The sequence below is a fragment of the Canis aureus genome, chromosome 13 (genome assembly GCF_053574225.1).
Source record: "Canis aureus isolate CA01 chromosome 13, VMU_Caureus_v.1.0, whole genome shotgun sequence".
NCBI classification, from domain to species: Eukaryota; Metazoa; Chordata; class Mammalia; order Carnivora; family Canidae; genus Canis; species Canis aureus.
In genome coordinates, this window is record NC_135623.1 from 54,101,899 (window position 1) to 54,128,375 (window position 26,477).

General features: G+C 36.3%; 1 protein-coding gene across 9 annotated transcripts in view; it reads right to left on the bottom strand.

Annotated features, from left to right (window-relative positions):
* IQCM (IQ motif containing M) overlaps positions 1–26,477 on the bottom strand; it is a 434,749-nt gene that overhangs the window by 7,124 nt on the left and 401,148 nt on the right. For 8 of the 9 annotated variants that reach the window (XM_077846314.1, XM_077846307.1, XM_077846308.1 and 5 more), the window contains one exon: positions 20,910–21,250. The exons of the other annotated variant lie outside the window; for it this stretch is intronic. In XM_077846314.1, coding sequence (XP_077702440.1) covers positions 21,150–21,250 — 101 coding nt within the window. In that variant the 3' untranslated portion in view covers positions 20,910–21,149. Of the gene's footprint in view, positions 1–20,909; positions 21,251–26,477 lie in introns of those variants that run through there. 9 annotated transcript variants of the gene reach the window in all.

A 26,477-nucleotide genomic window follows, 5' to 3' on the forward strand; every position in this document is an offset into this window, starting at 1 on the left:
TGGAATCATAATTCATACTGTATTTAATGAGTTCATTCAGTGGGTTTATTTTTTTTTCAGTGGGTTTATCCAATCCACCATTTTCATAATTTGTTTGGCTGTTGAAATTGTTCCATCATTTGAGTCCCTTTTGGTAAGATTTTTTTTTTCTATTGTCTTGGCCTAGCCACACTGTGGTAATTTAGGGTTAGTCCACAGCTCTGGTTTCTCTTCTGTGTACTCATTCTGGGTAGTCTCATCTAATCCAATAGTTTAACCATCATCTTTACACTGAAGACCTTAAATTTATATTGCTAGCCCAACCCTGCCTCCTGAACTCTAGATTTGCATTTCCAATACCCTACTTCATTCTCTAATATCTAATAGGCATCGAATTTAAACTACTCTCCAAACCTGTGCACCACTCCCCTTGAGTTTATCCCATCTCAAGCAAGTACAATTCTCCTAACCAAAGCTCAAACTAAAATTCTTGGAGTTCTTCTTGACTCCTTTGTTTTCTTCACATCCCACATCTACCTATCAGCAAACCCTATTTAGCCTCCGGCTTCAGAGAACATCTACTACCTGTCTGCTTAGCATCACTTTAATTGCTCTCATACAAATCCAGGTAGTCATTATTTGCCACCTAGATTATTGCAGTAGGCTCCTGAATATTCTCTGTGCTTCCACTTTTACCTGCTTTCCACTATCTGTTCTTCAATTACGACAGAGTTCATTTTAAAGTGTATATTCTGGCATTCCTGTGTTCAAAAGCTTCTTAATGGAATCATATTTGTTCAAATTGAAATTCAATAACATAATTATGGCCTGTAAGGTTCTGCATAATGTGCCTGGTGATTATCTGTTTGACTCATGCCTTTCACTCCTGTCTTTCCTCAGTACATTTCATCCATTCTTGTCTCCTTGCTCTTCCTCCACCTTTCCAAGACAGATCATGCCTCAGGACCTTTGCATGTGCTGTCTCCTCTGCCTATATGCTTTCTTTCAGATGTTTGCATGGTTTTACTTTTTTCCATCCTTCAAGTATTCACTCAGATGCCACCAAATAGGCTATTGCTGACAACTCATCAAAAATAGTACTCTTGGGCAGCCCAGGTGGCTCAGTGGTTTAGCGCCGCCTTCAGCCCAGGGCCTAATCCTGGAGACCCGGGATCGAGTCCCACATCGGAATCCCTGCATGGAGCCTGCTTCTCCCTCTGTCTGTGTCTCTGCCTCTCTCTCTCTCTCTCTCTCTCTCTCTGTCTCTCATGGATAAATAAATAAAATCTTTAAAAAAATAGTACTCCTGTATCTATTCATTTGCTTTTTCCTTAGCACATTTCACCACATGATATATTTATTTGCTCATTTTTTCAAAACATCTGTCTTCCCCACTAGAATGTAAATTCTGAAAGCAGAGACTTATCTTACTTATCTTTATTTTTCAATGTTATGTTTTCTTGCCTATTGAAGAGTGTCTCACACATATTAGAAAATAAAAATGTGTTGAATTAATGAAAACGTTGATGTTATTCTGCTAAGATAGACTTATAAAACCCTTTTTAGAGATAGTCTTGCTAACATATCCAAAATTCCTGGTGTTTGCTGGTGCCAAGTCTTCTACCCCAGGACAGACTTGCGTGGCACTACCAAAATTATTTTCCTTCTTCTGTGCTTCTTGGGGCCCCCAAATTTCTGCCCCACTTCCTGAATGCATGGCACAATGTTCTCTAGACTGGCTGATACATTTAGTCAGGTTATATTTTTGTCTTGCTGGCCTGACAGTCATTTGGTCTATAAAATGATTTTGCCCAACCATGGTCTGTGATCTTACACTTTAACTCTCAAAAGCTAACCTTGATGCCTGTTTTCCAAATTCCTGGTGACACCACATTATTGCTTTTTGTTCTCAAACTCACAAATTGTTCCTTGTGAACTTTGCTTACAGAATCATTTCTCACATAGAAGAACTTGGCGAATTTTCCTTATACGCAATAGCAGCTCTGGTTTGGATTTTGTTAGTTGGGTTGTGTTACATACTATCTAATGAGAATATCAGTATACATTGTTGGAATCATGACATTCAGAGTCATGTTCTTGATTTTCTTTTACCATAGATATAACAATCTTTACATATTATTTGGTGTCACTTATGACAATTATTATACTGTACTGTACTCTACATCATATACACTCATGTTTACATGTAAGACTCCAAAAACCTTGTGGAAAGAGTAAAAATTTCCACTTTTATAGATGAAGAAATGGAATCTTGGCAGGCATAAGTAATTTTTCCCAAGACCATTCAAATAGGACTATAAAAAAAAGGTCTACTTACATTCAAACCCCATTCATCAAACTCCAAAGCCTGTTCTTTTACTACTATATCATATTATTTCTCTCAACATACCGAGTAAAGAGCCCTGGCTCTTTATAACTGTGACCTCTACAAGCAACCTACCAAATATTCTCGTTGCAAAGTTGCTTTCTTTTGAGTGCCTTTAACAAGTGCCTGTGGATTCTTGTTAGATATGATTGAAGCACTTCACACTCTAAGCCAAGCAGAATGTATAATATATGTAAGCCTCAAATCTGCCAATAATTCTGGATAGGTTTAATCTTTATCTACTTCTGCTTTTCTTCTAATGGATTGATACAGAGCAGCAGTTCTCAGCAAGGGGTAATTTAGCTCCCCAAAGGATCTTGAACAATATTTGGAGACATTTTTGTTTATTACAACCACAACTACTGACACCTATTAGGTAGAAGACAGAGATGATGCTAAACATCCTATACACAGAACAACCCTCCATTATAAAGAATTATCTAGCCCAAAACGTGAAAAGTATTGAGGCGAGAAACTTTTTGTTTTTTAATATTTTATTTATTTGTTCATGAGAGACACAGAGAAAAAGAGAGAGGCAGAGGGAGAAGCAGGCTCCACACAGGGAGCCCGATGTGGGACTCGATCTCGGGACCGCAGGATCATGCCCTGAGCCAAAGGCAGACACTCAACCGCTGAGCCACCCAGGCATCCCGAGGTGAGAAACTTTAATCTAGGTCAGCCAAGATAACTCAAAAAGCCCAGATGTTAACAAGAGGATTTGAAGTTCAGACTCTATTTACTAGCTTCCCTAGACATTAGCTATTTATCCACAAAATGAGAATAATAATATTTACCTGGCATAGATTACTGTGAGGTTTAAATGAGATAGTGTCATATAAACATCTAAGAATGCTGTCTGACATGGGGCAAACACTCCATATATATTCATTATTGTTACTACTGGTATGTATTCTTTTTACCTTTGTGTCAGACAAGTGAATGCTTCTGTTTTTCCTTGAAGGATGAAGGGGATAGCCTTGCCCCCCCCCCCCAAAAAAAATTGCTTCCTTTATTTAGGGAAAAACTGAATTTTGATGGTTAGTAGAAGTACTTCTTTTATACCACACCATGTCTGCTCCAAAAATTGAGCATCTGTGATCACTTTACACTTTTTCTGATCCTTTCTGTGAACTAGCAGATTGATTTTTAAGCTTATCCTGTTGACATTTTCAGTTCCTAGGAAGTAAGACATTTGTTTTTCTCTCAGCTTTGTCCCTGTGGATAACTCTACCCTGATGGCACCCATCTTTTAGGGATTTCAACAATCCCCCAAATAAACCTAAGTCCATATGCTAAAGGGCCTAAAAAGAGTCAGAAGTGTGATCAAAGGAAATTGAAACTTTTGGTCTCACCACTCCCTTTGGATTTTCTTTTTGTTTGGTTTTCTTGAAACTTCAAATTTGCCAGGGAACCAATTTTCTTTCCTTCAGGTTAATGCATGTGTTCTCAATAATATGAGAAATTGGAAGAAAAGGTTTGGGATAGAAAAGGTTATTACTGGAGAATGTGAGAGGATTAACTACAGTGAAGGAGAAAAGATACTTTAGCCTAAGGGATTTAAAAAAAATTTTTTCACTCTTATGTTTTAATGTGTGGGGAATCCCATTTTCCATGTGGGAAGATAATTTGACAGAAATTTAGGCACAGATTAGGCTGAGATTCGAATATTCCTAAATGTTTCCACTGTCTCAGTCTGGACTAATTGTATGGTCTAAGCCTCAATTAATTTCTTCACCATGTCATGAAGATAATAATATATTAATAAGATAATTTTGAGAACTAAGACCACCTTTCTGCAAGGACCCAATGCATAGTAGGCATTCGACATTATTATTATTTTACTTTTCCAATATTCCTTTTTGCTCAGAGTTTCTGACTCTCTTTGGGAGGAGGAATCCCTGGAATGCTCCAACACAGAAACTTTATCAAAAAATTCTAATAGCTTAAATTCTGATGTGTCAGGTTTTGTTTTTTGGATTTTGTTTTTGCTTTGTTTAGTTTTTATTTGGTGGTTGTTCTTTTCTCACAGCTCTCTGATATAGAGCAAGATAAAAGATTTATGTTGTTATTTTTCAAACTAACTCTTCTTACATACAAATATTTTAAAGAGAAAATTCTAGAAATAAATTTTAAGCATTTATTTGTGTGTTGGAGTCTAGACCAGATAGCACTGTAAGTCCATACTATAAACTACCCCATCTAATCAAAGCACACAGGAATGATAGAATATGTGAAAAACAGATTAACATCTTCCTGTACCAGCTGTTGAATAGCTACTCAGAGAAATCAAGGGCTGAGGTTATAAGCCTGCTGGGCTCTAAGCCCTGAAGGATGAAGAGGTCACTAAAATTTGACTTTGGAGGGGTAGCAGGAGCTAGAGTAGGGTGGACAAGCCTGTACTAGGAGACTGAAGAGCTTCAAGAGTCATGTGTTGGGGGAAGGCACACACACCAATCCAACAACCCAGACTGGAGCTAACTAAGAATCAGGTAAACAATTGGATCTGTGACTGCTCCAAGATCATTTATATTTTGCTGTCACTGTTAGTCCAAATTCTGTACCTGATGAAATGGAGGTCACGGTAGGCAATCAGAAAATAACCAATGACTAAGAAAGAGGGAGAAAAAGAAAAAGGAACAATAAACAGAAACAACTCCTACTAAGAAGAGTCTGCATAACACAACACACAGGAATGTATAGAGAGCTGATACTATGTAACAATCAACAAACTCAGTAATAAGGAGATGGATTAACTAGCAGAAACATTTTTTAAAAATTACTTGTTAGTGAGACAATAGGAAAATATAGCAAACATATTTTTAAAAATACTTTATGAAACAAAATTAGGCTGGTGTGAATCAGTAATAAGTTGCGGGGGGAGAATAAACAGATATATAAAAGAACCTGTTGCATAAATTTGCAATTGAAATATGTTTATTAATTTTTTAAAATATTTTACTTATTTATTCACAAGACACAGAGAGAGACAGACAGAGACACAGGCAGAAAGAGAAGCAGGCTCCATGCAGGGAGCCTGATATGGGACTAGATCCCAGGACTCCGGGATCACTCCCTAGGCTGAAGGCAGATGCTCAAGCACTGAGCCACCCAGGCATCCCTATTAATTTTTTTTAATTCCATGGATAAAATAATACCCTAGAATGGAGGGGCAGTTATAATTACTAAATTGGAATATAGACCTGAGGAATTCTTTCAGAATACAGCTTTGGGAGATAAGAAAAGTAAAAGCACAACAGAGAAAGTAAGAGACACAAAGGGTACATGAGACACTAATAAATTGAGGTCTCATAAGTTTCCCAAAGGAGAGAATAGAGGGGATGACAGAGAGGCAATGTCTGTTCAATGTGGCCAAGATTTTTTCCACCTTTGAAGAAATATGAAAAATGTACACATAAAGCCAAGCCAGATAAATGAAAATAATTACTCTAAGACCATATCTCAATGAAAGTATTGAATACTGAGAACAAATAAAGAATCTGATGAGCCTTTGAGAAAAATAAAAATATTATCTACAAAGGAATGACAGATCTACAGCAATGATCTCATAAAAATAAATAAAAGGTAGAAGATTATAGAATAAAATCTTCCAAGTACTGAAGGAAAATAAATACCAATTTCACATTCTAGACCCAGCTGAAGTACCACTCAAAGGAGAGAGAAGTTGAAGACATTTTCAGATATTCAGCACATAGAGAATTTATCACCCATAGGATTCTATTGGAGAAACTACTAATGGGTACAATTTAACCAGAATAAATGTTAATCCAGAAAGAAAAATATTACAGATGTTGACAAAATATATACCATGAAAATTACTGGTTTTTTGGTCAAAATATCTACAAATCTAGAATTCTAAAACTAAATTCTGCACAATGAAGAGTTAAATTTCTCATTCAGGAGAATAGAAGTAATGAAAACTCTAGACATATAAAAATGTATTGGAGTATATATGCTAATATATTAATAAACTAGTAATAAAACAAATTGATCAATCTAACAGAAGGCAGACAGGAGAAAAATCAGGAAAGGAAAAGTATGATAAGGGCAGCCCCAGTGGCACAGCGGTTTAGCGCTGCCTGCAGCCCAGGGCGTGATCCTGGAGACCCAGGATAGAGTCCCACGTCGGGCTCCCTACATGGAGCCTGCTTCTCCCTCTGCCAGTATCTCTGCCTCTCTGCCTGCCTCTCTCTCACTCTCTCTCTCTCTCTATCTCAAATAAATAAATAATTTTTAAAAAGTATGATAAATGGAAAACACAAAATATTAGAAATAATTCCAAACTCAACAGTCTAAAATGTGAAGTGGGAGATTTTTAAAAATTATATCATACCTTTGAATACTACAATAATCTAAATATCATTAAATTAAAGATTAAAAATTAAAATTACAAAATATTTGCAATGAATAACAGAAATATTACATATCAAATCTAATAGACACAGCTAAACATTGGTTAGATAGAAATTTTAGACAAATGTAATTATTCCAAAAATGAGAGGTATTAAAAACAAATTAGCTACAAAAGCTATAAAAAAGAAACAAACAGATTATCCCTAAAGAAGGTAGAAATAAGGAAATAAAAGAGACAGGAGCAGAAAATAATGAAATAGAAAAAATATACATAATCACAAAAGTAATAGGATGTTGGTAAAAAGACTAATAAACAACCTCTAGCAAGGTTGATGTGAACACTTTACATTAATTTGTTTAATCCTCATAGGAACTCTCTATGGTAGGTACTATTAAGACCTGGTACAAGTAAATATTAATATAGAAAGGAAAAGAAGAACATAGCTATAAATGCAATAGGTACTTTACAAATAGTAGCAAATTCTGAGGACAATTTTTTTCAAGGACATTGAAAATTTGTCAATGTCAATTACCAAAAGTAACTTACAAAAAAAAAAAAAAAAAAGACAAACCTCAATGCCTATTTTAAAAAAATGAAACTGAGGTCTACAATACCTCGCTCAAAAAAGCCTTTAGTAAGCTGAGGTAACCTTACAGAATCATTTTATTAATTTCAAATCCTATCTTATATAAAAAGTTTTACATAATAGAATTAGGGAGAGATTAACAAATTGGCGTCAGGAAGCTAATGTAACTTTGAAAATAAGACCTGATGGAGAACTTAAGAAAAACCAAAATTATAAATAATCGCATGTGGTAATATAGATGAAAAAGTCCTAAATATAATTTTTGTGAATCAAATCCAGCAGTGTTAAAAAATACCTTGTAGCCAAGGAGGATTTCTCATAGGAACTCAAGAATGATTCAACATCAGAAAATACTGCAGGAGTGCCTGGGTGACTTGGTTAGTTGAGTGCCCCGCTTTTGATTTGGGCTCAGGTCATGATCTCAGGGTCATGACATCGAGCCCCATGTCAGGCTCTGTACTGGGCATGGAGCCTGCTTGCAATGCTCTCTCTCTCTCTCTTTCTCTCTCTCTCACTCACACACACACACTCTCTCTCTCTCCTCCCCTTTGCCCCTCTCCACGTCTTGTGTACATGCATGCTCTCTCTCTAAAAAAAAAAGGAAAAAGAAAATACTGCAATGTAATTCACACATTGACATTAACATGACAAATGAAAAACTAAGGAAAAATATGTACATATATATAGTAAAACTTAATATGCTCATTCTTCATGAATACAGTAGCATTGCCCATTATCACTCATCATTTATTATTATTCATCATTGTGCCAAAGTTCACAGTCAAGGAATGGCTCACAGAAAAATAAATGAGTAAAGAATAAATAAAACAATTATTGCAAAAATTGTTTATTTGTATACAGCATATTTATCAATAAAGAGGATATGTGATTTCTAAACAAACAATTTAGAGCTCACAATAAAGTTCAGCAAGGTGGTTAGACAGAAGGTCAATATATAAAATCAAAAGGAATGGGCATGTTTTAATATATTAAATATGTAAAATAAAGAACCAATAACCAATTAAAATTATAACAAAATGATACTGATTATAATAGCCACAAAATTATAATGTACCTAAGAAAACACCTAACAAAAATATGTAAGCTTGTATTTATTTCCTGCAGCCACCTTAACAGAGTAGCATAAACTAAGTGGCTTAAAATAACAGAAATTCCCAAGGATCCAGAGCCTAGTAGTCTGAAATCAAGGTGTTGGCAAGGCCACACTGCCTTTAAACTCTCAAGGGGAGGATTCTTTGTCCAGCTCCTGGTAATCAGGCTGCTCCGTGGTTTGTGCTGCGTACCTCTAATCTCTGCCTCCATGTTCACGTGGTGCTTCCCCTAACTGTGTCTTCACATGGTTGTCTTCTTATAAGAACAATCATACTGGATTACTGTCCCACTCTTTCTGTATGACTTTTTTGTTAATTAATTACATCTATTATGACTCTATTTCCAAGTGAGATCACATCTTGGGTACTTTGAAAATAAGAAGTTAAGATTAAGGGGGTTAAGATTTCACCAAATATTTGCAGGCACACAATTCAGCTTATAACAATCCCCAAATTCAAACTATTAATTTTTTATGATTTATGTATTTATTTGTGAGAAAGAGAGCAGAAGGAGAAGGGACAGAGGGAGACAGAGAATCCTCAAGCAGACTCCCTGCTGCAAGGAGATCCCCAAAGACAGGGCTTGACCCCATGATTCTGAAATCATGACCTGAGCCAAAATCAGGAGTCAGCGCTTAACTGACTGAGCCACCCAGGTGTTCCTCAGACTATTATTTAAGGTAATGGAAGTCCCGCATCAAAGACACAAATAAAGAGACCTTTAGAACAACCTGATTTCAAATTGACCGTCAATTCTCCTGATTACTTGGCTCAAGCAAGGAAAACTGCATGCTATGGGGAAGTGAGGAGGGGATGCATATGATGGCTTACACAGGATTTGGGCTTGAATTGGTGATTTGGGAGGAAGCCTAAGGAAGTGAAGGTTTTCTCTGGACTGGATGATGTCAAAAAGCAGAGGTAATGGCTTAGGGATTGTGGTTTACTGGCGATCTCAACTTTATCTAAAAGGTGTGAAAAACAAGTAATTTTGTAACTGTCAAATAAGTAACATTCACACCGACCTGGGAGGGGGTGTTAGGTTATCTTTGTGGTTTGCGCGGTGTCCTTATTTTCATCTGTGTCATTACATAATTGCCTTGTTTTGGTCTTGTTCCATCACAGGCTCAGTGACCTCATGTGATGTGGTTCTGTGACATATTTGCCACCATCCAGCTGTCACCACGCAGTCACCAGCTGATGGCTATTTTAAGCATCATTGCTTCATCTCACCTGAACTAGTGATGAACTGTACCATGATCATGAATGAGGATATTATAAAGATGTCAATTTTACCCAAATAATTGATGAAATTAACTTGGAGAACAAATAGACACAGTAAGGAGGACTATGGCAAATTGAAAAGTGCATGCTCCTGGCTAAGAGCATGAGGATTTTCAAAAGGACAAACAATTCATCCTTGGAATTGATTCAATCTCCATTCTATAATTAAGGTGACCACACATTCTAGTTTACTCGAAACAGTGCTGACTTATACCTATTGTCCTAGCTTCCAAATCAGTTAGCATTTTCCCCAGATTTTTCATTTTTTTACCAAAGAATTAATTTCAATAATTATATTAAAAATAAGCCAGAATGAGATTGGTAAACCTCCCCTGTGCACTTCTGGTTTCTGTCATAGCTATCATCTGCCAGTATGTGATGTGTATGTGCAGCAAATAGTCTCATTCAATATGGGGTTAGTTCCGGAAGTCAGTCTTCAGTGCCCCATCTCTCTTTTCCAAACGTTTTTTCATAAGTAATACAATTTACATCTTCATTCAAGGACAACATGCAGAGTATTCCCCAATAAAGCAAAGTGTGTGCCAACAATGGCTGTTAGAGACAGCAACTTCTTTGGGTATCCAGTTACAGTAGGGAAAGGTTTGGGGGTGGGGAGGTTGAGTATATTTTTATTTACTAGGGATGCTCATCAGAGTGGAAGCTCCTACCATTAGTCTTACAGAAATGTAAATTAAACTCAGTTCATTAGTTTTAACAATATCCTGGCTTTTAATATTATTTTCCTGCTTTATTGAGGTATGATTGACAAATGGAATTGTAATGTATTTAAAGTATACAACGTGATGATTTGGTATGTGTTTCCGCTGTGGAAGGTTTCCCACAATCTGGTGGGGCATATATCTGATGCCACCGCCTCTGCCAGCTACATGGTATACCAGACAGTTGTGCTCGAACCCCTGTCAGAGTTTCCAAGATGTACTGAATTTCCAGACCTTGAGTTGGTGGAGTCAAGTAAGAAATACAGCAAGCTACAGGTTAGGTGTGAAGTGAAGTATGTACAGGAAATGGAGACCAGTCACCAATAAAAAGTGGAGTGTAGCTTTATAACTTACACTTATTTTGGTAGCATATTTTCTCTCCCATTTTTTATTCAATCACATATATTATTATGGACTCACAGAGGGTTTTTTTAGCCTTAGGGTTAAAATTCAATATTATTAGAGTTTGTTCTAGAATTTAGAATTTGTCATTCTAAAACATTACACTTTGCTTATTTGTAACTTCTAGGCAAGTGAGAAGCTTCACTCCCATGATATGCAATGCATTTACCTCTTTGTTCATGCCTGAGTATACCTGTAAAATCATTTCGGAATTGTTAACCCATATCTTTATAGTAACATTTTAATTTTGCAACAAACATATTTTCATAGCCATCAACTCAAGAAATCTTTAACATTCATCTACAAATTAAGGACTGAATTTATTTCTCAAAAAATTTTCTAGGAGTTATTTTAAGATTATACCCAAAGATGATTAACTTAAAATGTACAGACTCAGAAGATGCCTTTAAGTATAACACCATGAAGTAGGACATTTGTTTGAATTCATTACTAAATGGATTTTTGCTTATTTTCAAATCCAATGTTTCTTTCATATTATCTCCAAGTTAAGTGATATCTATTAATGTGCTAACTCTATCAGCAGAAAAAGACAATACACAAAGTGTATTATATTAATATAATCATATCCTATAAAGGGGAATATCATTTAAGGCAGTTGTAATGCTAGTATGATTTTTTTCATGTTTCATGGAATTACAGTGAAATGGGTTTTTTCTGGAATTCCATTCTCTCAAAGGTGAGGCATCTAGTATTTTTTTAAGTGCTTTAGTAAATTAAGTTAAAAAGTCCAATATTGAAAATACAGTTTTTATATTTGCAGTGATAACATCAATATAAATTTTATGAAGAATGGGATTATGGTAAAAACAATGCCCTTACAAAATTAAGAAATATTTGGGGCAGAAATATTCTAAGAATAGGTTGTAGTACACACACAATTCAGACTACATACCAATAAGTTGCCCCATTCTGAAATAGAAGCTGCAGTTGTGGAATTTCACACACACACACACACACACACACAGTGACCTGAGTTAGGGTTAACTATACTACAAAGTTTGCGGACAAAAACAAGATTGAAAAAAGCCATACTTCAGCATAACAGTATGTATTTTCTCTCACTGCTGCCCATCATCAACCTGATTTCAGAAATGTTTTGTTTTAAAGAACTACTTTGTAAATCAACTCTGTGAGTCATCTAGATTTTCTTCATTTTCTTCAAAATCAATATGAAATCTTTACTAAAGACATTCAACAAAGGGAGTTATCAAAAGATGCTGTCTTTGAAAGATTTTATTGAATTGCACTATATCAGAAAACAATAGTAAACAAGAAGACACTGACATTTATTCATATAAAAGCAAGAGTAGCTTAAATGATATATAAGATTTAATGCTGAAATTCTATAGTTTTGCTTTGGAGTATCTCAACTGGTAGGAACATCACGTTATTGGAATTCTAACATATAATTGAAGAAGTTATGTTGTTGAATGCAATGAAACTGACAAAAATGCCTATGATTTTACACCATCTAAAGTTGATAAAACATTCAAAAATCATATTAACATATTTGATACACTTTCTTCATGTACAGATGTTAAAGAATGGACTCTAACTGGAGGCTAACTGAATATCTGCGAAAATATTGGGGTTGAAATATTTATATATGCTAATACAAAAAATTTTATGCTTGAGAATGTTCTCCATTTAGCAGAATTTGCTCTGAGCTTACCAGATACCTTGGCATTTTTAGTGTTCTCTCAATTAAAAATAATATAATCCACAGAGAAGTTTCAATGGAAGGTGTCCATTTTAAATTTCTTAACTGTAAAATGCAACTTAGAAGTCTATTCCAGGCAGTTTTATGGAAAAAATAATAAAAAGAATGAGACCACATTTGAGAGAAATACCAGTGGCATTGTATTAAAGAGCTACCGCTAATTCCTTAAAGTATGTGATTTTAAAATGTGAATTAATTCTGAATGAGGATCCAGTCATTGCCCTGACTGACACCATTTTGCCTTCAATTTATTCTTCTTAATTGCTTTGTTTTCCCCTCCAGCTTACCTGTTAACTCTAGGAGGGACCCAGAGGACAAAACATCCAGCCATGGGAACTGAAACTGCCCCCTCAAGCAATAAGAGCTGCCCTGAAGCCATCAAGACCCTGTGTGATTGACCCCGAGACAATGATCAACCTAACCTTTGCTGCCCGGCTGCATATACGCATCCATCTTTGTTCCTCATTTTTCCTATATAAACTTAGCCATATTCACAGCACCTAGCTCTTAGGACACTAGTTTGCTGTCTTCTTGGCATTGGCCTCATGGAAATAAGTTGAATAAATCCCTTTTTTGTTTCACCACCACTCATCTTTCTGCCTTTAGATTTTGTCAGTGGCAAATGGTTGAACCTCATGTTTTTGGAATCTCTGGTGCCAGATACTCTTGCACCTGAGGGCTCTGGTATCAATACTAAGAACAATCATGGGGCATATCTTCTCTTTAAGGTTCAAATAATCAATTAAAAGGTGTTTTGGTATGTTGCATTAAGGCATGCAGACGTATGTTATTTTTAAGAAAGAATTTTAATTTTGAAAATAGTCTTTAGAAAATAGTCTTTAATAGAATTATCTTTTGGTCTAACAAAATTAGTTTGTGGGAAAATAAATAATTTTAGTTATTTTTGGTGCCCCTGTTACTATCACAATTGTCTCAATTTAGATAACACATTTTTTTCATCAGCCTTTTTGTAGTTGGCTCCTGTCTATGTATTTGCCAGCGTTTGGTGTAGGATCAAAGTCTGAAGCCTTTCACATCTCAGTAAAACCCTTGCTAGCCTGTTCAGGTTGATTGGGCAGCCTGGTGTAAATTCTCTTAATTCAATGAACCTTTCTCAAAAACTTGTGCTAGATTTGGGGATGTGGTATAATCTTTGCTCTCAAGAGTCTTTTTTTTTTTTTTTCTGGTGAGTTAAAAGTTAGGCACATGAGACAATTCATTGAGACCAGTATAAATTAGTGCAAAATAACATTAGCAAGAACAAAAATACATGGTGCAAATTCATACTGGTAGAAAGGAATAAACGCCCTAAGGATGATGATTTTCTAGGAAAGGTTGAAAAGGGAGCTCTAGATGACTGGCTAAATTTTGAGCAGACAAGGAGACAATGGGAGAGGTGCCATGAACTAATGGAGGAGACTTTCTTTGGGTGGTCTCGGAGACAAGGCAGTAAGGTATTACAAGTAGCACAGAACACAAGGGTAAGGCTTGAACTTCAGCTGAGAGTCTGAAGAGTCAGGAGCAGGGGTGTATATATAAGACAGACCCGAGTAGGAGGGCCATGCATTGCTAGACGGATTGGAGAACAGGACACCATTTATTGCAGAAAATTCAGAGACATATCAAGAAATCTAGATTAGAAGTGATGACGTCCTGACCTAGCAGAATGAATGAGAATGTGAAAAGGGACAAATCCCAAAGGTGTTTTGAAGAGAAGGTAACTGGCAAACAATCTTACATAAGAAATATGAGTTTTTTAAGAAATGCAATTCTTTCACCTTTGACTCCTAGACTTTGTGTCGGCTAGTCTTGGAGTCAAGATTAAACGAGGACTTTCCCTCTATTAAAACCTGAAATAATATGCTGTAGTGATAGAATCATCTAGTCACGATGTGTAATAGGAGGGTGGCTCACTTAATACCAGTCCTAACAGACACACAAAATAAAACTTCTAATAGGGGTTTTTTGTGTTCAATGAAGTTAGTAGTAAACCTTGACATAAATGTAATCAGGACGCCCCTCCACTGTTTTGCACATCTGAAGCTCCCAGCATTAGACACTCACAGGCAGTTGACAGGCCTAGTTAAAATGCAAACAAGGTAATGCATGAAGCCATTAGGATCCATTAACACCTTGAACCAATTTAATTGATCAAATTAGCTAACCTATTCTAAAGCGTGAAGAAAAGAAGGAAGCAAGCAAGGACAGCAGTGAGATTTTTTATGTGGGAGAGGAGGGAAGACCAGAGAAGTCAGAAGGCAGCATCTGTCATTTGAGATGTTGCCTGGTTTGAGGCTGCATTCTTTCTAGAAAATTATCTTCATTTTGTCTTCTGGGGTGGTAAGAAGGAATAGGATAAAGAAGACTGGCTCAGACATTAAATTGCCCTGTGACCTCACTTAAACTTTTATTTTTAAAAATGAGAGCTCTAGACCATTTAAGTAATGCCCACTCCAGCTACTCAATTATTATTATTTTTTTAAGATTTAATTTATTTATTCATGAGAGACACAGAAATAGAGGCAGAGATATAGAGAGAGGGAGAGACAGGCTTCCCACAGGGAGCCTGATGCAGGACTCAATCCCAGGACCCTGTGATCAGGCCCTAAGCCGAAGGTAGATGCCCAACCACTGAGCCACCCAGGTGCCCCATCCAGCTACTCAATTCCATAAAATAGTTAGATTTTATCTTCACAGGATTTTTTGATTTGGTGATGTTTTCCTTTCAGTATAAGGGAGTGTTATAAATAAACTCATATTTTTATCAAGAATATCAGCTATTTAAGATTCTGAAGTACCAATGATGTTTCAAAGACGTATTTTCAGATTCTTTTACAGATTAGCCTGATATCTTGGTTTATGATGAAAATCTATAGGACCTATAGTTGTATAAGGCAACATCAGTCTTTCTTAAAACCATATTTTACTTATTACAGAGTCCCAAAATTTCTGTTCCATTAGTCATCTAACTATATTCTACTTCCAGACCAACTATTACATCATCATCGAAACAGTACTACATTTACAAATAGTTTAGTCTTTAATATACATGTCAAAACGCAGAAAGATTAAATTGATAAATCTCCTCCTATTCCATCACTTTCCATTTTCGTGGATCATAAGCAACTGTCAAGCTTCTGGAGTTTCATCAAATTATCATCCTGCTATCAAAAATAAAGTTACCTTTCTGATATCCTTGGCTTTTCTTCTATAGAGAATTACTTATAGAAATACTATTTAAGATATCAAATATGTTTTCAACTAAGATGAAGCTGCAGTTATATGCAGGGGAAAAGTGGAACTGGGATTGCTTGGGACAATGTGACATGCTAGGAGATTGCATGTCTGGCATTTATGCCTATGTAGTACATCCAAAATGTTCATTTTGAAAAACTCATCTTAAGTTTTAAATACCTTTATATTTGACTAGCATTATTAAGAGGGAAAGAAGGAAGGAAGGAAGGAAGGAAGGAAGGAAGGAAGGAAGGAAGGAAGGAAGGGAGGGAGGGAGGGAGGGAGGGAGGGAGGGAGGGAGGGAGGGAAGGAAGGAAGGAAGGAAGGAAAGAAAATATATGGGTCAGGGTTCTCAATTTCAGATGACAGGACAATAGGAGCTATATTAATCAGAACGAGATTTATTAAGAGAGATAGACAACTCAAAAAATTGTTGCTATTGCAGAAGAAACAGATTTCAGCAGTTTCGTGAGTCACTCTTTGTATCACCCCAGGAACAGGCTTGCCAAAATCAGGAAGTCTGAACCAGGAAGCTACCCTACAGTCACTGGCCTCAGTCCCACCAGGCCAGGTCACTGCTGTGAGTTATTCTAGCAGGATAAGTAAGTGCTTGCTACTTGCTCTTTGCCCCTACCCAACTCATTTTCAAAGCAAAATTTTGTATGGGAAGGCTTAAAATGTAGCTTTTGCATGATGATGATGATGATGATGATTACTACTATTACTGTTATGTTGGAAACGTATATTTCACAATGTAGAATACTAATCAAATGTGCAGAGACTGCTCGAAAAAATTGGAGGAAATACAAATTGGAGAGTCTAATGTGAAATATATTTAAGAACTCCAAAACTAGAATGTTTAAGTATTTATTCCAGAAAGAGATAACAATTTTGAAGGGAGGAGGCTTCAGCTAGGACTTTCGATTTTCAGCAAATCTATTCAGGATTTTGGTTCTTTACATTTTCTCTCTCCCTTTCCCTCAGCTGTTTAGAAATCTTTTAGAATTAGAATTTTCATTATTTCCCCTATTTTAGAGAGAGAGACAGAGACAGAGAATGTGATCAGGTGAGGAGGAGTGTGAAGGGCAGCAGAAGAGGGAAAGGGAGATAGAGAATCCCAAGGAGGCTCCAGGCCCCGTGCAGAGGCCAAAGTGGGCTGATCTCTCAACCCAAGATCAGACCCCAAGCAAAATCAAGAGTTGGATGCCTAACTGACTGAGATACCCAGACACCCCAGAATGCAAATTTTTATTTCTTCAATATTCTTACCATTGGAATAAAATAAATTACTTCTGAAATGATAAGTCAGTCCCACACCATTTTATTGGTTTTCTTTTCTTGATTATTTCTATAGGAAAGTTTGGAAATGGTACAATTCTGTGTCTCCCTCCATTGCTCTGCAAGTATTAGTTTCTGGTAGCTTGTTTCTCCAGACTGGAAGTGAGTGATCTTTTATATAAAAAGAAAGGTTCCTATCAATAAATTACTGAAAACTATTTACTTGACATGATTTTTATTTGAGTAACAAAACCCAAACAAATTAAAACTCCAAATTCTTCAACTTCAGGAAAGAAAAACACATACCTGAGGAATGAAAAAAAAAGTTTTCCTTTTAAATTGATGCTAGATGCTTGCAGGATTCTTGATAAATTGCAAGATCAATATTGGGAAACAACAACAACAAAAAACTAGATTATTTGCATATCTTTATAATAGAATGTTAGACGAGAATGATGACAATTCACATTAAGCCATTTGAAATTTTTCTTGTTCCCTAAAATAATGAGGAATGCAATTTAATCCCTTTTCTTGGGCAGCCCTGGTGGCGCAGCGGTTTGTCACCGCCTGCAGCCCAGGGCATGATCCTGGAGACCTGGGATCGAGTCCCACGTCCCACGTCGGGCTCCCTGCATGGAGCCTGCATCTCCCTCTGCCTGAGTCTCTGCCTCTCTCTCTCTCTCTCTCTCTCTCTTTTTCTCTCTGTGTGTCTCTCATGAATAAATAAATAAAATCTTTAAAAAAAATTACTTTAAAAAAAATCCTTCTTTTTGGATATAGAATAGACTGGATTTCCTAGCCCCCTTGAATTTCAATGGGGCCAGGTAACAAGTTATCTCCAAAAGAATGTGAGAAGTGAGGTGTTCAAAGTTCAAACTGAAGAAGTTAAGAAGAGGGTATGCTTTCTCCATTTTCTTTCTTGTCTACTGGCTGGGTGTAAGACTGCAGTAGAGGCCCTAAAGAGTGGCAAAGCTATTAAGATGGAAAAAGCCTGAATCTCTGGAAGACTTCATGGGGCAGAGTCCCTGCTGACAGGCTGGCCAGTGAAGGAAGCAAAAAAGATATTATTACTTTAAGCCAATGGGATTTTTAGGATTGTTTTTCAAAGCTGATAACCTACCCTGACTGATACACTTCTTTGAACACAGTGTGCTTTGGGAGAAAGTAGTTAATATAAAAATTTGGTCTACCTACTGTTGAAATAAATTTCTAGGCCCAAGATGGAGCCACTCCTGCCTGGGGTGCCATGTCAGCAAACTGAAACTTAGATAACTTTCGTGTCCCTGTAAACGCTCCACTAGAGCAGAGAAACGCAGTGTATGCTGTCAGCCAGTCCCCAAATGCAAAGCCAACTCTGGGCTTTATACTTAATTCCTTGTCCTTTCTCACCCCCAACAAGGTTGACTATGTGGCCCCAGACAATATGCCTTATTTTTCTCTTCCTTGTTCTTTATTCTTTGTCCTGTAAACACCTCTCCCCTTCCACCCCATTTTATGGTTCTCTGAATGGAGATGATCCACTTCACGAAGGGCTTAAGTTTATATCAACTACATTGCCCTCTTTAAGCATTTTTTCACACTGATCAAGTTTCCACATTTCATACTTAGGCAAAAGTATACTGCAAATACCAAAGCATTTTGCAAACTTAATAAATGCTTGTTATTAACAGCATTAATAAAAATAGGAATAGTTATGGAAAATTCAGTATTGCAGGTATGTGTTTTGGAGTGGAAGCTGGGGAAAGGAATGGATAGACCAAGAAGAATCCCCTGAAACCTGACTTTCCTGAGGTAGTCCATGCTGTAGGATCAGAGCTGCATTATTATTCTAGTAGCTGAACTTATTGAGAAAAATATAGACTCCTAAGAACGTGTAAAACATAAGACATAGACAACTTAAAAGACATAACAAACCTGAATCTTGACTTTTCATTGTTTCTGGATTTTTTTTTCTTAATGCACTTTGATTTAATTTGGCTTAGCTATTTTAAAGATTGTATTACTCTAGTCAGAAACCGTGTTTTAGAACTCAGCTGGGTCACGGGGACTTTCTCACCACTCCATCCTCATTTGCAGTTTTGCTATAATAAAAGCCCTAAATATATTGCTACTGTCTAGACGTTTTATCTGAAACAAGTGTCCTTTGTAGTCTCAGAGGACTTTTCTATTTTATTTCCAGTAAATCAAAGTCTGTGAAGAGCTTCGGTTCTTATTAAGACATACCCTTCACAGTCCAGTGACTGCCAACAGTGGCAAGCCATTGACAGTTCATTTACATATAAGTGATGACTTCCATCAGGTAGTTGGCTCAAAAACACAATGGACATTTAGAGCATATCCAATATTTCTTGTTCTCTGATGAGCACCAAGTGCCAATTTTTATATGGAAACTGACTATTGAAAAGTGAAGGCTTCTTTTCCCTGACCTTACACTGTCTTCTGCAGCTCTAGAGTGACATATTGTCACCGAACTTTAATGTAGGATCGTACCTCTAAAAGACATTCAGTAGCCCTACCTCCTTTTGCTAAAAATCAAGAATGAGAGTCATATGTAGGAAATATGAGAGAAAAACGATCATCACATTTTATTAAAGGAAAACTAAACTTCTATATCCTGACCCCAATTGTCATAATCATAACTTAATTTCTATATTTTATTTTTATAAGGTAACTTTGATATTTTTGTATTAATTGCTTTCTCTTATAAATATATTTGCCATTTGAAATAGTGACACTCATTATGTAACACTCATTAGGAAATCCTGTATCCTAGGTGCCTTCATTGTAATTCCATGCCTTTGTTCCCCAATTTTTTTTGAATAGTGGTAGCAGAAGGCTAGCCAAATTATTATCCTAATAATGCTATAAAAAGGAGCAGGCTGATGATCTGTTACCATGCTGGAATCAACTCATGTGTGATTTTTTTCCTTTTTTTTTCTTTATTCTGCACTTTTCAGCTTTTTTTCAGTATTGAAATAAAGAAAAAATGTTTTTCTTTAAAATGAAACCCTCTCAATTACCAACAGAGTAAATACGGATAATTTAATTTCACAAATACACTAATGTCTACATTTGAGCTCATAACTGCTTTTTTTCCCCCCTGTCAAATGTTTTACTGCAAACATTTTCTCGTTAGAGGATCAGCATGTTTTTTAATCGAGCTTGGTTCTGGTTTTGGTGGAGCCCTGACTTAACATGATTCTTGTAACTGGTTTTTCTAAAGATTTTATTCTAATAACTTCCATATGGATTCTACAGTAAATTGCATAAAGTAGCCTGAGAGAGATTTTGTTCTTAAACCAGAGTCGATTACAGAAGTAATAGATCAGCAGCTAGAACTGAAAAAATGAAGCACATGTAGCTCCTGCCTCTGTTCATGTCTAGTCTCCATGTTAGTTATAGGTTCTGTTCCTTCAGCTATCCTTCAATTGTTTCTTCAAACCCACTCATAGAAGGAGGGGGTGGGGGATGGAGGGATTGATGGATAAGTGATGGATAGGTAGATAAAATTAAATTCAAGATTCTTAGGAAACTAGTGTTAGTTGCTTTGCTTCAAATCTTTTCTTAACTAAGGCAGGTAACTTAGGAACACTATAGACAGACTTCCGGTTTTTCACTTGAGTAGGGAATGAGAATAGGGAAAAATAATACTATGAATACACTAATAAAGTCATATAGTTGAAAAAACATTTTGAGGAGTCATTTCCAAAAACTGTAAGTGCATTTTTAGAAATCAAAGTCTTAAAGTTTCTTCGTGGCATTGATTGGTAATGGAACAAAAGAAATTAAAGTCCAATGAAAGGAATACTTGACACTATGTGGTTTCAACTTCAGTATGATAAAACGGTAGCTTTTAATGAAGAAGATCCAATGAATGGCTCATCCAAAGATATTTAGGAATTATAAATTGAGTTGTTGGAATCCTTCTTTTGATGTCCAAAGATGCTTGTCATTTTTTCCTGGTGATAATTAATCCATGGCTGATGTTAATGTATCTCTTTGGGTAGATAGGTTCAATTCTTAAGATATTAAAATTGTATTGAAACATTATTCTCCTTCTCACGATAAATGTTGTCTCATTTTCCTTTCTCTTATAGATCTGCATACTAACTTTCCAACAACCTGGATGTTAGCTCTTTTGAGTATTGGATGTCCATTCACTATAAAACAAATATATAATTGTATTAATAAATTTTTAATTAACATAACAATGTGCCATGTTTTTGAAATCATAAAAATCACAGGAAATAAATAATAGTTGTGCTAGAACATTGAAAAGGTATGACTTGGACACATTTCTTTCAGGTGTATTACAGTACCCTATATATCATGCCAGGATTCTCAGCAAGAGTTACTCTGAGACAAACAGCTGAGAGAAAGGATAGCAGAACCTGGATTCCATCAATATACAGCATATTGGGTTTTTTTTTTAAGATTTTATTTATTTAAGAGAGAGAGAGAGATAGGAACAGATGCAGGCAGAGGGAGAAGCAGGCTCCATGCAGGGAACCTGATGTGGGACTTGATCCTGGGTCTCCAGGATCACACCCTGGGTTGAAGGCGGCGCTAAACTGCTGAGCCACCTGGGCTGCCCAATATACAGCATATTTGAAATAAATTAGATGAAACATGTATTTGACCATAAGAGCAACAGTATTGATTTTTTTTTGGCAATACAATATACTCAGTTCTGATACTGATATTCAAATCGATATAAACCACTGTTTGTACAGATTGCTTATACTAGATCCATCTTTAGGTATAAAATGACTTTCCAAGTGAGAAATAAAAGCCATAGATTTACTGTGTCCACCAATTATACACAGTGCTAATTTACAGATAGGGAAGTCCATTTTTGCCTGACCCACCATTATTATGAAACAAAAACATAACTAAAAAATAGTTTAAGTTATAAGAAGAACAATCCACATACCTAAAAGGAATTTAATGACCTGATGTGTTGTAAAAGAAAAATCAGGGCATTGTTGCTGTTTTTATGTTTAACTATATTGCCATTAGACAAATAGCAAGGCTTATAACAACAAAACTAAATTATACTGCATTCAGAGTATTTATAAAATAATTAGTAATTATCATTGCAACTGTGATCATTGGCAACCACAAACTGGTGTTCTTATCTAGTAGTTACACAAGATAAGCACGTTAATTCTAAAGATCAAATCTTAGGATAAAATGATTTCCTACTGTGATTTTTTAAAAATTATATACAATACCAAACACACATTTCTTCAGACAGAAGGTATTTTAAACAGGATTTCTCAAAGTAGGTAAAATAGAAAAAAAAAAAGTGAATATAATAGTCTAAGCTCTTCTTCTTATACATTTGTCAGTGAGTCCAGATTTAATACTTAATCTTAGTTTCCTTATTTTTGAAATGGGGATAATATCTATCTTGTTTGGTTGTTAAAAGGATCAAAAAAAAGATATATGTGTAATAATAATGTATTAATATTGACTCATCAGTTATAACAAATATACCATACTAATGCAGGCTGTTAATAATAGGGAATGGGAAAAGGAGGGTTGCAGGTGAGGGAGGATATGGGAACTTGCTTTACAGTCCATCACTATTTTTGAAAACCTAAAATTCCTCAAAAAAATAAAGTCTATTAGTTTATTTTTTAAAGTCTATTAGTTTAAAAAAGATATGCCTGACACTTCATAAATATTTAAAATATACTTGCTGTATTATTATTTATTTATTTTTAAATATTTTATTTATTTATTCATGAGATACACACACAAAGAGAGAGAGAGAGAGGCAGAGACACAAGCAGAGGGAGAAACAGGCTCCATGCAGGGAATCTGATGTGGGACTCGATCTCGGGTCTCCAGGATCACGCCCCGGGCTGAAGGCAGCGCTGAACCGCTGAGCCACCCGGGCTGCCCCTTATTATTATTTATATCATGATATTATAATAGATAAGCTTTATAAAGTTATTTCACTAATAATTGTGTGAGATGATAGAAAAAACATATATGGGTCTCTGTCCCTGGTTCTTGACACAGAGCTCCTAAAACCCTTGTAATTTTGTAAGCGGTAAGAGCACTAGGAGCATTTCTTGGTCTAATATTCGGTCTTTGGCCCCATCCCTGACACAAAACTCCTAAAAGTCTTGTAAATTCTCAAGTGATAAGATCACTAGAAGCATCTTTTGTTCTAATGAGGTGACTCTAGATGAGCTCCTGAATGAGGAGTTGTCACTGGAAAGAATAAGCTGTGATTAGAAACTTGGAACTTTCAGTAACCCCTTCTGGAAGAAGGAAGAAAGAGGGTCTGAAAATGAAGTTAATGATAGATCATGCTTACTTGAGAAGCCTCCATAAAAATCCCAATAGTAGGGCACCTTGAGGGCTCCTAGGTTGATGAACATGTCCACACCAGAGAGTGACTGTACCCCAACTCTGTAGGGACAGAGGCTCCTACATTCACAATCCTCTCAGATCTCATCCTATGTATCTCTTCATCTGGCTGTTCAACTGTGTCCCTTATCTATCCTTTAATAAACTGGTAAGCAGTGATCCCTGGGTGGTGCAGCGGTTTGGCGCCTGCCTTTGGCCCAGGGCGTGATCCTGGAGACCCAGGATCGAGTCCCACATCAGGCTCCCGGTGCATGGAGCCTGCTTCTCCCTCTGCCTGTGTCTCTGCCTCTCTCTCTCTCTCTCTCTCTGTGACTATCATAAATAAATAAAAAATTTTAAAAAATTCTAAAAAAAAATTCATTAAAAAAATAATAAAAAAAATAAACTGATAAGCACAAGTGATTCCCCAGGGCCTGTGAGCTGCTCTACTAAATTAATCAAACCTAAGGAAAGGGTTGTGGGAAACTGATTTCTAGCCAAGTTGAACAAAAGTGGGTAACCTGGGAACATACTTCTTGCAATTTGCATCTGAAGTAGGGGGCAGTCTCTTGGGACTGAGCCCTTAACCTCTGGGATTTGATGCTATCTCCAGATAGATAATGTCAGAATTGAATTACCTTATGGGACACCCAGCTGGTGTCCATTAATTACTTGTTGGTGTGGGAGAAAGAAAAAAACTCAACACTGATAATCAGAAGAATATTGGTGATCAGAAGTTGGATTGGGAGCAGAATCCTAAATTGTACAACCCATTACTTCACAAATATTTCAATTAAATAAAGAATCATTTAATTTTAAAGAGAATAAAAATGTAAGTATATGTGATATATTTTTAATATTTCAAAGTAAATATTCTTGACCTTCATTTTTTCATGTGGCAGAGAACAATCCTTTTGATTAAAAAGAGTCAAATCCTGAATCAATTATTATATATATTTCAGCTGCATTGCTAAGCTGGCAGAGAAGGACGCCAAAAAACAAAGTAGAATCAGTAACTGTAGTAGATATTTGAGAGCCAAAATCAGTTTTGTTTTGTTTTGGTTTGTTTTCTTTTGGTCTGAGGTTTTCTGTAGAACCCTGGATACCTGAGATTCCTTCAGCCTTATGAGGGGAGTGGGGACAGGGGATAAAGCACAGGGTCCACCCAAAATAGAAAGTTCAGTGGGAGACCACAACCAAGTTCAGCTTGGACCCCAGAGGGATACAGTATCAGACTAGGCAGGGTGAGGTTAAGAGAGAGAGTAGAGGGAAGGGGAGGGAAAAGAAGGGGAGAGCAGGGCAGAGGAGGAATGGGGAAGGGGAGGGAAAAACAGGGAAGGGTAGGGAATGGAAGAGAAGGGAAAGGAAGGGTAGGGGAGAGGCGGGGAGGTGAAGTGAAGGAAAAGGAAAAGAACGCTTCAAGGAAAAACTGCAAACAGCCTTTCTTATCTCTGAGGCTGAGCAGATAAAGAACCCCAAACCTGGCCCTGGTTTGATGTTCCAACTCATGTCACCTGTGTGTCCAAAAATATCTTGACAAATCTAGAGTTTGTTGGGCTCCAAGAATAAGAGAAAAACCTCTATAGAAGAAAACAACTTCAAACAAGGCTTTTAAAATATCTCACAAAAAACAAAGTTTTTAAACACCTATATGTCACAATGTTGTTTTAAATGGAAAAGCTGATTATAAAGTAGTATCTACAATGTGATCCCAGGCTTTAAAAAAATTATGTGCATATTAAAATGCCTATAATAATAGAATATTAATAGCGAGTGAAATGATAATTTAGCTTTAGCTCTGTTCACCCATATTCTCAACAGTAGATATTATATATGTAAAAATAACAATGTTAGAGATTTTCAAGTTTCTATATTGAAATATATGGTATGAAGTCATTTTTTTTATTTATTTATTTTTTATGAAGTCATTTTTTAATGTAGATAATGAATAAATAATCAGAAGTCAGATATCTTTGTTTACACTTCAACAATTTAAAGAAACGATTTCAAATTGGAAAAATATTCATATTAAAAAGATAGTATGCTAAAAACATGCATTTTGTGGACTGGATTTTCAGACAAGAATACTAAAATTTTATCACAGATTCAAAGTATGCTTTGTCCTCTCTTTTCTCTTCAACCACCTCTAGACTCTCATGCTCACAAGTCTATTTCATTATTTCTCATACAATCTCTCCGACCTCTTCAAGGTTATGTATTATTCTACACTATTGGCTACTTCTCATGAATGCTTCAAAATGAATCTTCATAGAGCAACTTGGAAAGAAAATGAATTGTGTTAAAAGTAAAATATACATTTAGGTCATTGAGTATCCGTGGAGCCCTATTTCCACAGGGTCATGCTAAGTGCTTGGATGTGACATAGAGGGCACCAGGTGAGACCTTTCTGAGTCTCCATTTCCTAACTGCAAACAAACCAAAAACAATAAACAAAACCCCCTGCAATTATTATGTTACTCGTAGAGATCTAGTTAGAAAAAAAAATGAAAGCAAGTTGGTATCATGGCCCTGCCCACCAGATGACTATCATAGTCAATAACATATAGCAAAAATAGAGTCCTAGATGACAAATAATTCAGGACTTACTTGACTAGTTATATTTGATGTCAGTATACAACACAGGTCCAAGTGTGAAACTACATTTTGTGCACCGTAGGATTCAAACAGGAGTGTGTCCACAAGACTGTCAGAACAAATCCTCCATACATCTTTTTGCAAAGAAAGACCAAGAAATCCTCTTGGGGAAAAACTCTTAATTGAAGAAGAGTTAGCTATTTTCTTCTTTATCAAATAAGACAGTAGAAGCTGCCTGGGATGGGGGTTTTCACACACTCTGCCTTGCTTCTTGCTAAGATGATTTTGCTTTGACTCTCCACTCCCCTGTTCCCTATCCTCCCACCCAGGGAGACTCTGGCCTATAGATTTGTGAGAGCAAGACCCCAGGGAGAAAATGGCAGAGCTGAAAAAAGGTTTTCTTGCACCACATCCTAGGGTGCACAGGAC